General features: G+C 46.0%; 1 protein-coding gene across 1 annotated transcript in view; it reads right to left on the minus strand.

Annotated features, from left to right (window-relative positions):
- Positions 1-6878: 6878 nt before the first annotated feature.
- Positions 6879-16207, minus strand: part of LOC135010449 (gastrula zinc finger protein XlCGF26.1-like) — an 80405-nt gene continuing 71076 nt past the window's right edge. The window contains exon 3 of the mRNA XM_063952368.1: positions 6879-8496. Within this exon, the coding sequence (XP_063808438.1) occupies positions 7163-8496 (1334 nt within the window). The 3' untranslated portion in view covers positions 6879-7162. The remainder of the gene's footprint in view (positions 8497-16207) is intronic.

The raw sequence follows: 16207 nt of genomic DNA on the forward strand, positions 1-16207 counted from the left end.
GCGCTCCGCTCCTCGGCAGGCGGTGGACAGCAGCATGTAATGAGTCAGTGTGACTCATTACTTGCCGCGCTGGCTTTGGGCCCCTGGACAGTGGCGGGCCCCAGTGCAATGCACTGCTTGCACTGATGGTAGTTCCGCCACTGCTTAGTGGGGTTGGGCCGTCCCCTCCCCCCTAAGTCCCATGAAGCATGCAGGCTGGTGCCATCCAGTCCTGCCTGAAAATAGCAAACTTTTAAGATAAATACAGAAAACTCTTCAGAAGTTTCCAGAGATGTGACTGGCTTCGTCGGGCACATTTTCTAAACTGAGTCTGGTAGGAGGGGCATAGAGGGAGGAGCCAGCACACATTATCAAATGAACCCATCTATACCCCATGGTACTAAATGGATTCCCAGTATCCCATAGGACGTAAAAGAAAAGTACACTGGCACTGTATGCTATATAAATTCTGTGGTGCAGTTGCTAAAATTAAAGCACACTAAGTGGCAAGGAAAGGCTAAGGCCTTAGCCTATGTTCATGCAGTTGGGCAAAACCATGTGCAGTGCAGGGGAGGCAGATATAACATGTGCAGAGAGAGATAGATTTGGATGGGTTATTTTGTTTCTGTGCAGGATAAATACTGGCTGCTTTATTTTTACACTGCAATTTAGATTGCAGATTGAACACACCCCACCCAAATCTAACTCCCTCTGCACATATCTGCCTCCCCTGCAGTGCACATGGTTTTGCCCAACTGCTAAAAAATTTCCTGCTGTGATCAACTTGGAATTACCCCCCATGTGCACTGCACGTGTGGCAGATATAACATTTGCAGAGAGAGTTATAGGCCCTACACACTTGGCGATATTCTGAAAGATATGAACGATCTCGTTAATAAATGAACGAGAACTCGTTCATATCTTTCAGTGTGGAGACTTAAGCGATGAACGATGCGCGTCCCCGCGCTCATTCATCGCTGGTCTTCCGTCGGCTGTGCATGCAGGCCAATATGGACGATCTCGTCCATATTTGCCTGCACTTCAATACAGCCGGGTGACGGGGGGAGTGAAGAAACTTCACTCCCCCCGTCACTGCCCCCCCGCCGCCGGGTCGCTCGTCGGCCGTATCGGCCGTCGGGCACCTCGGCGGCGCATCGCCGAGTGTGTAGGGCCCCTTAGATTTGGGTGGGTTATATTGTTTCTGTGCAGGGTAAATATTGGCTGCTTTATTTTTTCACACTGCAATTTAGATTTCAGTTTGAACTCACCCCACCCAAATCTAACTGTCTCTGCACGTTATATCTGCCCCCCCTGCAGTGCATATGGGCCCTCATTCCGAGATTTTCGCTAGCTGCCGTTTTTAGCAGCATTGCACACACTAAGCCGCCGCCTACTGGGAGTGTATATTAGCTTAGCAGATTTGCTAACGAAACCTTAGCAAATTTTCTCGTACCGATTTCCCCGCAGTTTCTGAGTAGCTTCAGACTTACTCCTCCATTGCGATAAGCTCAGTCCTTTTCGTTCCTGGTTTGACGTCACAAACACGCCCAGCGTTCGTCCAGCCACTCCCCCGTTTCTCCAGACACTCCTGCGTTTTCTGCTGGCACACCTGCGTTTTTCCGCACACTCCCATAAAAGGGTCAGCTTCCGGCCAGAAACACCCACTTCCTGTCAATCACACTACGATCAGCAGAGCGATGGAAAAACTTTGTTATGCCGTGAGTAAAATAGCAAAGTTTTGTGTTAAATAACTTGGCGCAGGCGCGCTGTGTACCATGCGCATTTTCCACCTAATCGCTCCGTTGCGAAAATCTGCAACGAGCTAACAACTCGGAATGACCCCCATGGTTTTGCCTAACTGCTAACAAATTACCTGCTGCGATCAACTCTAAATTACCCCTTATGTTACTGTGTACGGCAGGCCACTTTCTTCCTTGGTCCACTGCCCCTGGAAACAACTTCTTCCTGTCACTGCTCCCCCACCCTGAAGACTGGCATCCATTGTCAGAACTTCCCAATATATACAAAAGGCACTGAGGTTGAAAGCAGGAGTCTGGACTATCACCAGGTTGGATAAGAGCTTGCAGGGACGCCTGTTTTGTATCATCTTATATCTGTTTGTCTACTTTTCGGAGTGGACCAATCCACAGGGTGAGAGTCTAGTACGACTGCCTTTTCTGCACATTTTGTATGTTTTATTGTGATTAAATTTTATTATGCTATGGCGGCCTTTTTCTATTGTTTTTGAGGAAATCCAGCCGAGCACCTATGGTGGGGAAAACCATCTAAATACATCTGCGCTATTGTCTACTTGTATGGTAGACCAATATACAGGGTAGGAGTCCATTTTAACAGTGTTGATGCCCATACATTGGAAGATGTTTGTTTGCCCTATGATGTTTCTATTGTTTTTGAGGATACGCGGCTACCAATCCATGGTGGGGATACCCTCTCAATATATCTGCTTATCTGTCTACTTTTATTGTAGACTAGTACATATGGTAGGAGTCCATCTTACTATTGATATTCTGGTCTTTTGAGAATAAACGGTTCTGCCCTATGAAGTGTTTTTTCTTCCTCTAAGGAAACGCACAGGATAAAGGGAACACTTTCATGGGACAAGAATTCTTGCTCAACAGAGTTCTCTAGCGCCGAGGGATACAAGATTGGTGAAATTGTTGTTCATTATATACAAAAGGGTCTCCCTTTGTCCAGATGGGATGTTTGTAGCCACCAGGAAAATGACCTCCTTACTTCCAGAGGAAGGACCATAGTCTGTGTTTTTATTGTCTGAAGAAAACCATTCCATTTGGAAAGGATCAGATGTTGTAGAGGCCTGGAGTGAAATGGAGCATACTCCACCATATTGAATGTCGACACCATTGATCCTATCACTCACATTTCTGTGTGAATGGATTCCCTTCAATTCTGCAGTAGCTCCTGAATCCTTGTCTGTATTGTGGATATTTTGTTTAGAGGTAGAAAAACTCTCTGAAGCCTGGAATCCAATACAGCCCCCAGGTGCATCATGCCTTGATAACTCCATTTAATATACAAAGGAAAGAAAGCAAATGCATCAGGACATTGTGATTGTCAAAGTCGAAAAATATCGAAATGCATATACTATGTACTAACACTAGGCGCATGCCCACTGTGCGCGCGCCCATTCTGCCGTGCGTGCACATACTCGCAATTTGGGTATGATCGCTCCTGCGTTCCTGCGCGTGGTGTGCGTATTTACGGCGGGGTTTGTGAGCGAATAGAGGGTTATTAGAACATTGCATATCTAACCCAAATACTGTACTTTATAGATATAGCTCTCTTGCATTACATCAGCAAGTTAGAACAGTTTAAATGATTCCATGGCGAGGGTATTCATCTTTACATGATAGGAAGGGACAAACTAAGGTTAGAAGGTGATGTCTAGTATCCAGCTGTAGGGTATTTCAAGAGTAATATTCCGGTGTTGGTTAGAGAAAAATCGCATGTTCCTGCATATAGTTATGTGCAGAAGTAGAATATAGATATAAATTGTATTTAAAATATATTATGAATGTGGAGGGAACGAGAATGGAACCCTGTCACACATAAATTAAATCTCCCACAGACTGAGATACAATGGCCTTATTTACACTAAGCTTTGAGATTCTATAAAGAGGGCCTACACCTTTGTTTACTAAGATGGCCAGGTTTCTCTTCAGAATAATGAGTGCTGAGTTGTCATTGTCTCACCTGAAAGGGACAAACAAGGGTGAACAATGCCCAGGAGCCGAGAATGTTTGGAAGATCAGAAACAATAGCTAACCACAACAAAACCAGACAGATAGGAATTTAGGATAAAAACATTCCTAGTCCAAAATCCATGGAGATAGAGGTATTCATTTATATATATATTATATATATATGTATATATGTATAAATGAATAAATATATATATAATTCCTAACAAATTGTAATAGCAGGAGTATGTGTGTATGTATATATATAAATGTATATGTATGTGTGTGTATATATATATATATATATATATATATATATATATAAATATGTGGCTATATGAATATCTTGAAGATTGAAATAGATAGTAATATCATGTATGGGATCATATTGTTCAGAGTCACGTGAACATTAATCTTGGGGAAATAAGAACATTGTTAAAATTTACCTCATTAAGATATTAATAATACCAGATTTATGTTTAATGTGATGGGTTTAACTGATCATGGGGCGGGAACTCCCAAGTCCTAGCCATCAGCCACTTTTTAAACTAACCAATGGTCCCCGGTGCAGGACATGTCCCACCCCCTAACCAATGGAAGAAGAGCACACAGTGTCTATTGTATTATGCCTTGATCTACTGAATAAAGAGCGTGTTGCAGGTCAGGTCACTATCAAAGACTCTGAACGCTATCTGTATGACCAGCGGAGGACCGGATCCGGGTTGCGCTTGCGAACAATTCTCACGTATGTACATTCTCTGTAGCCATTATTCTGTTTAGATATCTTGTTAGTCTGTAGTGTATAATCTGTACTGTTTTACCTTTTCTAATCAATCGGCAGTGGCCTTAGAACCCTGTGGTTTTACCCCATATCGCTGTTGTGTCCTCATTTCTCTGCTAGGGGTTAAAAGGTTATTATATTCACAAACTGCTTAAGGGTTTAACGTGTGTTTGGTAAAGTGTACGCACTGTGAATACTTTATACCGTCAGTGCTACTTAAGGTTTAAGGTATAACATTGTTGCAGTACTTTGCTGCTAAGGGTTTAAAGTGTAATCATATCATTGCATTATATCATTAACAAGGTTTAAGGTTATCAATTGTGTATGCGCACGCTGTGTGTGCTTTGTACCCACAGTGCGGCGTTAGTACGCTGAGTGCGTACATGGTACGGGACTCTGTGCGCAAATAGCGTACGAAGTACATAGCGTGAGCTAGCGGCCGCAGCGGCTCCATAGTAGAAGTGTATTAGAAGGTATAGCTTTATGTTTAAAGATAATAATTGACATTATCATGATTTAACCAGTTATTTTCTGGAAGTTTATCAACACAAGGACTGTGCGTAATCCCGTGGAAGTGACTTATAAGAGCCAATATACAAAATCCACCTTTAGTAGGAAAGTTAATTTAGGACCAAGGGTCAGTATGTTATATATGTGTGATGTTTCTTATAGGTCTGCTTTTATTGGTATTGTGAATAAGCGGTTGTTCATGTGATATTTTTATAATGAATATTCATGCCATTGATAAATAAAAGAAGGTACAGTATGAGGTATAACATCTAGTGTGGATGCTTTATTCACATATCAGACTCCAGAGTGTTTTTACAACTAGCGCAAAACTCTCAAAAAATGTTTTTTTTTCCAGTTTGTTATATACAGGTCATGTAGCCAGTATATAGAGTATATATTCACAAGCATATAGGAGGGTAATATTTTGCTGCTTGATTTATCATTATATTATTAGCTAATTAGTGAAAATAATAGCGCCCGGGCGTATCTCTTTATTTACTTCTTGGAAACTAGTGGACCCATGCCAAACCAGCTGACACAGCCCCACAGCGTAACACCACCACCTCCATGCTTTACTGTAGGTACTGTACACTCTGGTATCAGACCTTCTCCTGGCAGTCGCCAAACTCAAACACGTCCATCTGATCTGAAAAGTGGAAACTGTGATCATCGCCCCATAACACTCGCCGCCATTGTTCCATTGTCCAGTTTTTGCAGTCTTTCCACCATCATAAGCGCTGGGCTGCATTCTTCTTTGTGATTAGAGTTGCATGGGCCTCCCTACGAAGTGTTCTTGTGGAAACCGGCACATTAGTGGCCATGTGGAACTCATGTGCAATGGTATGCATGGGAAGACCCCTGTTTGCAGCTCCCTGGTTACCACTCTCCGGTCCCTGGGGTGCAGTTTGGGGGGCTGGGGGCGGGGGGTTCCAGGGGGGGGGGTGCATTCCTGCAGTGAACGTTCTTCTTTCATGCATTAATGACAGAGTGGATTTAGGAACCTTCCTAACATCCACAATGCTTCTCGCACATACCTCTGATCAAGCAGCCTACAATGATCCCATTAGTCAAAAGTATTTGCACATGGTTTTCCCAGGTGTTCTCCCATCCAAATACTAACCAGGCCCAACACTGCATAGTTTCCAAGATCAGATGAGATTGGGCATATCCAGTGTGGTTGGCTGTAGGTTAATGCGGTTTTGGCAGTGTTGTTCCAGCTGGTCAGATGACCTATCTTAGTGTGTTACCCTCTCTACTAGGGTAGACATTGACCATGTCTGCCCATACCAATTACGCTTTTGTTAGGGTGATAAAGAGGACTAAGATGCACTTCCTGCTAACATCTTCATGTGCTGCTGGCAGAGTGCGGGCACCTGGCTTGTCCCTCACTCCTGGGGATGTTACCGCAGTGCCTCCCGCCTTCCCCCTGCTTCTGAAACCCCTGAATCTGTCCAGAACTGTGTGAAAACAGCGTCTTCTCAGCCACCAGTATCTGCTCTTTAGAGAGCCTGTAACCAGTAAGGAGAGACACCGCACTGACACACATACCTGGGCATCTATGGAGAAGAGGGGAGATACCTGCCCCTTCAGCACTGAGTTCGGAGGGATCAGAGGGGAATAGTTTTATAGAAGCTAATTAACCAGCTCATTAGGTGCTGATGTAGAGACCCACACAATATTTTTACCCCCAGAAAATATAATTAGCTAGCTTTTTGACAAAATAATTAGGTTTCAATAAATTGCAAAGTAAAAAGAAAGTAAATAGGTTTTTTTTCTAACCTCCAGGAAATACTTTGTGGTTCGTGCTTCACCATTTCTCCACCATTCCAGAACAGCAATTGCTGGATTCTACCCATACGTTTCCAGAATACAATGTTTTTACAAGATGATAATGTGTTTTATCATTTATCTGTGACTGAAATCCATACAATGTAACCCATACATAACAGCTATGTGGTCTGGTATTACTGTGGAGAGTGCTGGCAACATCTAGACTAAATTACATATATAGGAAATATTATACAGAAAAATATTTAGGAGAAATTACTAAAAGTTTTGCTGGAGTGATCTAGTCATCTTATATTAATGACACACATTCCAATTATCTGTGGAAGGATAACATAACGTGTTAAAATAGTGTGTGACAGGAGTGTTGCTTCTACCCTGTTTTGTATCAACTCATAGTAATGCTTCTCCTGTGTGAAATCTGATGCGTAACAAGATGTGATTTACGTGTAAAACATTTCCCACACTCAGAGCATGGAAATGGCTTCTCACCTGTGTGACTTCTCTGATGTGTAACAAGATGTGATTTCTGTGTAAAACATTTCCCACAGTCAGAGCATGGAAATGGCTTCTCACCTGTGTGACTTCTCTGATGTCTAACAAGATATGATTTAAGTGTAAAACATTTCCCACACTCAGAGCATGGAAATGGCTTCTCACCTGTGTGACTGCTCTGATGTGTAACAATTTGTGATTTCCATCTAAAACATTTCCCACAGTCAGAGCATGGAAATGGCTTCTCACCTGTGTGACTTCTCTGATGGCTAACAAGATTTGATTTAAGTGTAAAACATTTCCCACACTCAGAGCATGGAAATGGCTTCTCACCTGTGTGACTGCTCTGATGGCTAACCAGGTTTAATTTCTGTGTAAAACATTTCCCACACTCAGAGCATGTAAATGGCTTTTCACCTGTGTGACTGCTCTGATGTGTAACAAGATGTGATTTCTGTGTAAAACATTTCCCACACTCAGAGCATGGAAATGGCTTCTCACCTGTGTGACTTCTCTGATGTGTAACAAGATATGATTTAAGTGTAAAACATTTCCCACACTCAGAGCATGGAAATGGCTTCTCACCTGTGTGACTTCTCTGATGTGTAACAAGATATGATTTAAGTGTAAAACATTTCCCACACTCAGAGCATGGAAATGGCTTCTCACCTGTGTGACTTCTCTGATGGCTAACAAGATGTGATTTAAGTGTAAAACATTTCCCACAGTCAGAGCATGGAAATGGCTTCTCACCTGTGTGACTTCTCTGATGTGTAACAAGATATGATTTAAGTGTAAAACATTTCCCACACTCAGAGCATGGAAATGGCTTCTCACCTGTGTGACTTCTCTGATGTGTAACAAGATATGATTTAAGTGTAAAACATTTCCCACACTCAGAGCATGGAAATGGCTTCTCACCTGTGTGACTTCTCTGATGTGTAACAAGATGTGATTTAAGTGTAAAACATTTCCCACACTCGGAACAGGGAAATATATTATCAGGTGTATGAGCTGCACTATGTGTTACAAAAGCGGAGGTATCAGGAGAATAGTCATCGTGATTAGAGGGATTGGATGATATATCTGCGCTGTGAGGTACTGGATGTATATTTAGCATAACAGCGCTGTCTCCTGGAGAATCCTGTGTGATGTTATCTTCTGTTTTAGTATCTGCAGACAAGATGAGATCTCCCTCCAAGGCATTCCGGCTTGTGCCTCCATCTACTGGAGATAAAATAGCTGTATTATTATTATTATTCACAGATCTTTATATAGCGCCCACATATTACACTGTACAGAGAATATTTAGACATTCACATCAGGCCCACCAGGGGAGCTTACACTCTATATTCCCTACCACACGCACACACTAGGGTCAATTTGTTATCAGAAGCCAATTAACCTACCAGTATGATTTTTGGAGTAATTGTGCAAACACAAACTCCACACAGTTCAGGAATTGAACTCATGACTTCAGTGCTGTGAGACAGCAATGCGAACCACTACGCCGCTATCTTACTATTACTAACAAAGAGGTTTAGCGGATTCATTTAAACCTGCAAACTTTAGGGGCTATTCAATTACCCGTGGTACTTTACCGCTTAAATAATCCCCAGGGGGAATCGCATAGTCAAATACACAGCGCTTATCGGGGATTATGCTACACATAATCAAAGATATAGCCCACAGAGCCTTGACAACACATAGGATCGGGGACTTAACCCTGAACCCATGGGTGATCGCCCGATAACGCAACATTTTCTCCTGGAAAAAAAAGGGCTCTAATTGAAGACCATCAGTTATTAATTAGTTATTATTCGCGCTATCATCCCGGGTTTTTTTTTTTATACAAAAGTAGCGCATCCATTAAAAAAAAAACCTTTGACCACATTACAAATGCACAAACAACAAATAAATACACTCACGGATCAGATACAACACTGGCTTATAATATCACAACCTCATTATCAGCACGTCATAGCCCCGGCCACAGGGACATGCAGATAGCACATCACCAATGGATATCCCCCATAATGCAGACTTTGCTGGGTAACATTCCCTAGCCAGCATCACAGAGCAGGAAGCCTCATCAGCCAGTGACGTTGCTGAACCACAATATCCATCCAGACCGCCTCACTCATAAACACGGGACACTTGTGTGCTAATTACCAACAACTGCATCCACACTACACAAAGTGCTCCAAGTGGTTATATAAGGAGATTTATGGTAGACTTACCATGGTTAAATCTCTTTCTGCGAGGTACACTGGGTTCCACAGGGAATACATTGGGCTGTAGAGTTGGATCTTGATCCGAGGCACCAACAGGCTAAAGCTTTGACTATTCCCAGGATGCACTGCCCCACCTTCTCCATAATCCCGCCTCTAAGCCCTGGAGTTCAGTTTCGTTAACCAGTCCAATGCAGTAGCAGGTAAAAGAGACGGTAGATGTTATTCACATAGTCCCTTCTCCTGTCGTGAGAATGTGGTTCTAACGGTTAATGCCCTACAAACCCAAAGAAGCTAAGTGCGTCAGGGTGGGCACCCTGTGGAATCCAGTGTACATCGCAGAAAGAGATTTAACCATGGTAAGTCTACCATAAATCTCCTTTTCTGCAGCAGGGTACACTGGGATTCCACAGGGAATGCATTGGGTATGTCAAAGCAGTTCCTCATGGGAGTGGACGCACTGTAGCAGGCACAAGAACCCGGCGTCCAAAGGAAGCATCCTGGGAGGCGGAAGTATCAAAGGCATAAAACCAAATGAACGTGTTCACTGAGGACCACGGAGCCACCTTGCACAATTGTTCAGCGGACGCACCAGGGTGGGCCGCCCAAGAAGGTCCAATGCCGAGTAGAAAGGGCTTTGATAGCAACAGGAGCTGGGAGTCCAGTCTGTGCATAGGCTTGTGCAATCACCATTCTAATCCATCTGGCCAAGGTTTGCTTATTTGCAGGCCAGCCACGTTTGTGAAAACCAAAAAGTACAAACAAGGTATCTGACCTCCTGATAGAGGTAGTCCTATCCATGTAGATACGGAGAGCCCGTACCACATCCAAAGACCTTTCTTCGGAGGACAATCCAGAAGAGTTGAAGCCAGAACCACAATCTCTTGGTTAAGGTGAAAAGAAGACACCACCTTAGGCAAATAACCTGGGCGAGTTCTAAAAACTGCCTGGTCACGATTAAATATCAGAAAGGGTGGACGACATGACAACGCTCCTAAGTCCAATACCCTTCTAGCAGAGGCAATAGCCAGTAAAAACAGGACCTTGGCGGTGAGCCATTTAAGGTCACTGTCTCAAGAGGTTCAAATGGAGACTCATGAAGGGCATTCAGGACAACAGACAGATCCTATGGAGCCACAGGAGGGACATAGGGAGGCTGAATCTGTAATACACTCTGAGTGAATGTATGAACATCAGGTATAGACACAATTTTTCTCTGATACCACACTGACAAGGCAGATATGTGAACCTTAAGGGACGCCAGACGAAGTCCTAATTCCAGGCCTTGTTGCAAAACGCCAGAATTCTGGGAGTACTAAACTTGTAAGCATCGTAATTCTTAGCAGGTGAAGTAAGAATTCCAGACTCTATAATAAATCCGTGCAGAAGCAGGTTTGTGGGCCCATAGCATAGTTTGGATAACCGCCTCAGAGAATCTTTTGACCCTCAGGAGTGAAGCTTCAAGAGCCACGCTGTCAAAGCCAGTCTGGCCAGGTCTGGGTAGACACAAGGGCCCTGAACCAGTAGGTCTGGGAATTGAGGAAGTAGAAGAGGGCCCTGCAGGTCTGAGAACCAATGCCGACTCGGCCACGCCGGAGCAACTAGAGGTAGTATTCCACTTTCTTGCTTGAACTTCCGTAGTACCCTGGGCAGGAGTGACACCGAAGGGTACACATAGGGCAGCCGAAAGTTCCATGGAATTGCCAGTACGTCCATGAACTTTGCTTGAGGATCCCTTGTACTTGATCTGAAGACCGGAACTTTATGATTGTGTCGAGACGCCATCAGGTCTACATCTGGTAAGCCCCACTTGTCCACCAGGAGTTGAAAGGCTTCCGCATGAAGACTCCACTCTACAGAGTGAACGTCTTGACCACTGAGGAAATACTCTTCCCAGTTGAGGACTCCGGGAATGAACACTGCCGACATTGCTGGCAGATGGCGTTCCGCCGAATTGAGAATTTTTGATACTTCCAGCATTGCCATGCGGCTTCGAGTGCCGCCTTGATGATTTATATACGCCACCGTGGTGCCGTTGTCTGATTGTACTTGAACAGGCCTGTTCCGTACTAGAGGCAGGGTAAGTGTCAAAGCATTGAGCACTGCCTGCAATTCCAGAATGTTTATTGGGAGGAGAGATTCCTCCCTGGTCCATCGACCCTGGAGAGAGTGTTGCTCCAACACTGCGCCCCAACCTCTCAGACTGGCATCCTTTGTCAGAAGGACTCAGTTGGAGATCCAGAAGGGATGACCCATGATCAACTGTTGGTCCTGTAGCCACCAGTTCAGTGACAGACAGACATCCGGAGTCAAGGAAATCATTTGAGACCTGATCTACTGAGGCCGGCCAACCCACTTGGAGAGGATTAACGTTTGCAGAGGGCGGGAATGAAATTGAGTGTATTCCACCATGTAGAAAGCCAACACCATGAGGCCTAGTACTTGCATCGCTGAGTGTATCGACAATCCTGGGCGAGAGAGGAAGTATCTGATCCTGTCCTTAAGTTTCAGGACTTTCTCTGGAGACAGAACCAATCTTTGACTGTGTGTGTCCAGCAGTGACCCCAGGTGCACCATGCTCCGAGCAGGGACCAGTGAGAACTTTTTCCAGTTGATGAGCCACCCGTGGGCTTGTAGGAATTGTACCATCAGTTCCAGATGACTGAGGAGAACATCTTGGGGGTTTGCCCGGATCAGCAATTCGTCCAGATACGACAGGATTCTGATTCCCTGACGACGGACATAGGCCGTCATCACGGCCATTACCTTGGTGAAGATTCGAGGAGCCGTGGTCAGTCCAAATGGCAGAGCCTGGAATTGGTAATGTAAGTTGCCAATAGCAAACCGCAGATATTGCAGATGCGAAATGGCAATAGGTATGTGGAGATAAGCATTCTGTATGTCCTGGGATACCATATAGCAGGCCTGGCCAACCTGCGGCTCTCCAGCTGTTGTGAAACTTCAAGTCTCATGATGCTCTGCTACTGCTTTTCTATTTGGGAAAGCTAAAACTTTGTCAGGGCCTGCTGGGATGTGTAGTAGCTGGGATGCACTGCAGGCACCAACTTAAAAACAGCTCCAGTGCCTGGAGGCGGGGTTATAGAGGAGATAGTGCAGTGCATCCTGGGAACAGTCAAAGCTTTAGGCTGTGGTGCCTCGGATCAAGATCAAACTCTACACCCCAATCTATTCCCTGTAGAATCCCAGTGTACCATGCTGTAGAAATACAGTATATGTGTGCAGGGCACAGAGCGGGGGAGGCAGCAGGACAGGATAGGGGAATGGTGCAGGGCAGAGAGCAGGGGAGGCAGCAGGACAGAGTAGGGAAATAGTGCAGGGCACAGATTGGGGGAGGCAGCAGGACAGTGTAGGGAAATAGGGCAGGGCACAGAGCGGGGGAGGCAGCAGGACTGGGTAGGGGAATGGTGCAGGGCACAGGGCGGGGGAGGCAGCAGGACAGGGTAGTGGAATGGTGCAGGGCACAGAGTGGGGGAGGCAGCAGGACAGGGTAGTGGAATGGTGCAGGGCACAGAGTGGGGGAGGCAGCAGGACAGGGTAGGGGAATGGTGCAGGGCACAGAGCAGGGAGGAAGCAGGACAGGGTAGCTGAATGGTGTAGGGCACAGAGCGGGGAGGCAGCAGGGGGGGGGGAATGGTGCAGGGCACAAAGCGGGGAGGCAGCAGGACAGGGGAGGGGAATGGTGCAGGGCACAGAGCGGTGAGGCAGCAGGACAGGGTAGGGGAATGGTGCAGGACACAGAGCGGTGAGGCAGCAGGACAGGGTAGGGGAATGGTGCAGGACACAGAGCAGGGAGGCAGCAGGACAGGGTAGGGGAATGGTGCAGGGCACAGAGCGGGGGAGGCAGCAGGACAGGGTAGGGGAATGGCGCAGAGCACAGAGCGGGGAGGCAGCAGGACAGGGTAGGGGAATGGCGCAGGACACAGACAGGCAACATCAGAAATAGGAAGACATCAGAAGGTTAGAGCAGGATACAGAGACAGATCAGCAGATAAAGAGCATTAGTACGGAGCCTCCAAGAACAGAGCCTGGAGGCAGCCATTGTATAATGACGGGAATGTGGTTATAGCTCTGTGTGAGTGAGAAAAATAGGATTTTAATTACCTACTGGTAAATCCTTTTCTCGTAATCTGTAGAGGATACTGGGAACCATTTAGTACCATGAGTATAGATGGGTTCACTACGGCTGGCCGGCGGTCGGGCTCCCGGCGCCCAGCATACCGGCGCCGGGAGCCCGACCGCCGGCTGACCGACAGTGTGGCGAGCGCAAATGAGCCCCTTGCGGGCTCGCTGCGCTCGCCACGCTACGGGCACGGTGGCGCGCTACGCGCGCCACACTATTTTATTCTCCCTCTATGGGGGTCGTGGACCCCCACGAGGGAAAATAAGTGTCGGTATACCGACGGTCGGGCTCCCGACGCCGGTATACTGAGCGCCGGGAGCCCGACCGCCGGTATACAGAAGACCACCCGTATAGATGGGTCCACTAGGAGCCATGGGCACTTTAAGAATTTGATAGTGTGGGCTGGCTCCTCACTCTATGCCCCTTCTACCAGACTCAGTCTAGGAAACTGTGCCCGAGGAGACAGACATACTTTGAGAGAAGGATACAAAAGGACAGTGGTGAGATTCCGAACCAGCACACACGAACAAGAGGAAAGCCATGCTAACCAAACTGTAAAAGAGGAACAGCAATGGCTGAATAAATCAACAATACTTAACGAAATAACAGTGCAGGAAGTACGAAGCACTGGGCGGGTGCCCAGCAACCTCTACGGACCACGAGAAAAGGATTTACCGGTAGGTAATTAAAATCCTATTTTCTCTTATGTCCTAAAGGATACTGGGAACCATTTTACCATGGGGAAGGACCAAAGCTCCCAAATCGGGTGGGAGAGTGCTGAGGTTCCTGCAGAACTGAATGACCAAACTTAAGGTCCTTAGAGTCCAAAGTATCGCACTTGTAGAACTTTGCAAACGTGTTCGAACCTCACCAAGTAGCTGCTTGGCAGAGCTGTAAAGCCGAGACACCCCAGGCAGCTGCCCAAGAAGAACCCACTGACCTAGTAGAGTGGGCCTGTACAGATCTTGGAACCGGTAATCCTGCCGTGGAATAAGCATGCTAGATAGTGAACCTGATCCAGCATGCAATGGACTGCTTTGAAGCAGGACACCCAATTTTAATGGGATCATAAAGAACAAACAGCAAGTCCAAAATTCTGTGATGAGCCGTTCGCATTACATACACCTTCAAAGCCCTCACAACATCCAAAGACTTTGAAGTAGCAGAGGTTTCGGTAACAACCGCAACCACAATAGGTTGGTTGATGTGAAAAGGAGACACCACTTTTGGAAGAAATTGCTGGTGAGTTTTGATTTCAGCTCTGTCTTCTTGGAAAATTAAATAGGGGCTCTTGTGAGACAACGCCCCCAGCTCTGACACACGTCTTGCTGAAGCCAAGGCCAACAGTGTGACGTAAGATATTTTACGTTAACCTTCAGTAACGGTTCAAACCAGTCCGAATGGAGGAACTACAGCACTAAATTGAGATTCCAAGGTGCCGTGGGAGGCACAAAGGGACGTTGGATGTGCAGAACACCTTTCAAGAATGTCTAGACCTCAGGGAGAGAAGCCAATTGTTTCTAAAAGAAAATGGATACGACTGAAATCTGGACTTTTATGGAGCCTAGACATAGGCCCACATCCACACCTGACTGTAGAAAAAGCAGTAAATGTCCCAGATGAAATTCCACCGCAGAAAATTTCCTGTTCTCACACCAAGAGATGTATTTCTTCCAAATATGGTGGTAATGTTTAGACGTTACCCCCTTTCTGACTTGGATCATAGTCGGGATGACCTTGTACGGCATCCCCTTCCGGGCTAGAATTAGCCATTCAACTTCCAACGTCAAACGTAGCTGCGGTAAGTCTTGAAAGACAAACGGGCCCTGTTGCAGGGGATCCTCGCAAAGCGGTAGAGGCCACGGACCTTTTAATACCATCTCCAGAAGGTCCGCGTACCAGGCCCTTCTTGGCCAGTCCAGAGCAATGAGGATTGTCTGAACCTTTTCCCTTTTTATTATTTTGAGAATTCTTGGGATCAGAGGAAGTGGAGGAAACACATACACCATCTGATAGATCCATGGAGTCACCAGAGCATCCACCACCACTGCCTGTGGGTCTCTCGACCTGGAACAACACTGCTTGTGCTTCTTGAGACGAGAGGCCATCATGTCGATCTGTGGATATTCCCACCGACGTATGAAGTACGTGAACACCTCCGGGTGTGGGCCCCGCTCCCCCGGGTGCAGGTTGTGTCTGCTGAGGAAGTCTGCTTCCCAGTTGTCTACTCCCGGAATGAAGACCACTGACAACGCCACAGCGTGTTTTTCTGCCCAGAGGAGAATGCTGGTCACCACTGACATTGCTGCTCTGCTTTTTCTTCCGCCTTGTCGGTATATGTACGTTACCACCGTCACATTGTCTGACCTGACCCGAATGGCCTGATCTTGAAAAAGATATGAGCCTTGCAGAAAAGCGTTGTATATAGCCCTGAGTTACAGAATGTTGATTGGAAGGACAACTTTCTGACTTGACCATCTTCGCTGAAATTGCACCCCCTAGGTGACTGCTCCTCAACCTCTGAGGCTTGCGTCTGTGACTAGCAGAATCAAATTCTGAATCCCGA

The sequence above is a fragment of the Pseudophryne corroboree genome, unplaced genomic scaffold (assembly GCF_028390025.1).
Source record: "Pseudophryne corroboree isolate aPseCor3 unplaced genomic scaffold, aPseCor3.hap2 scaffold_235, whole genome shotgun sequence".
In the NCBI taxonomy this organism is placed as follows: Eukaryota; Metazoa; Chordata; class Amphibia; order Anura; family Myobatrachidae; genus Pseudophryne; species Pseudophryne corroboree.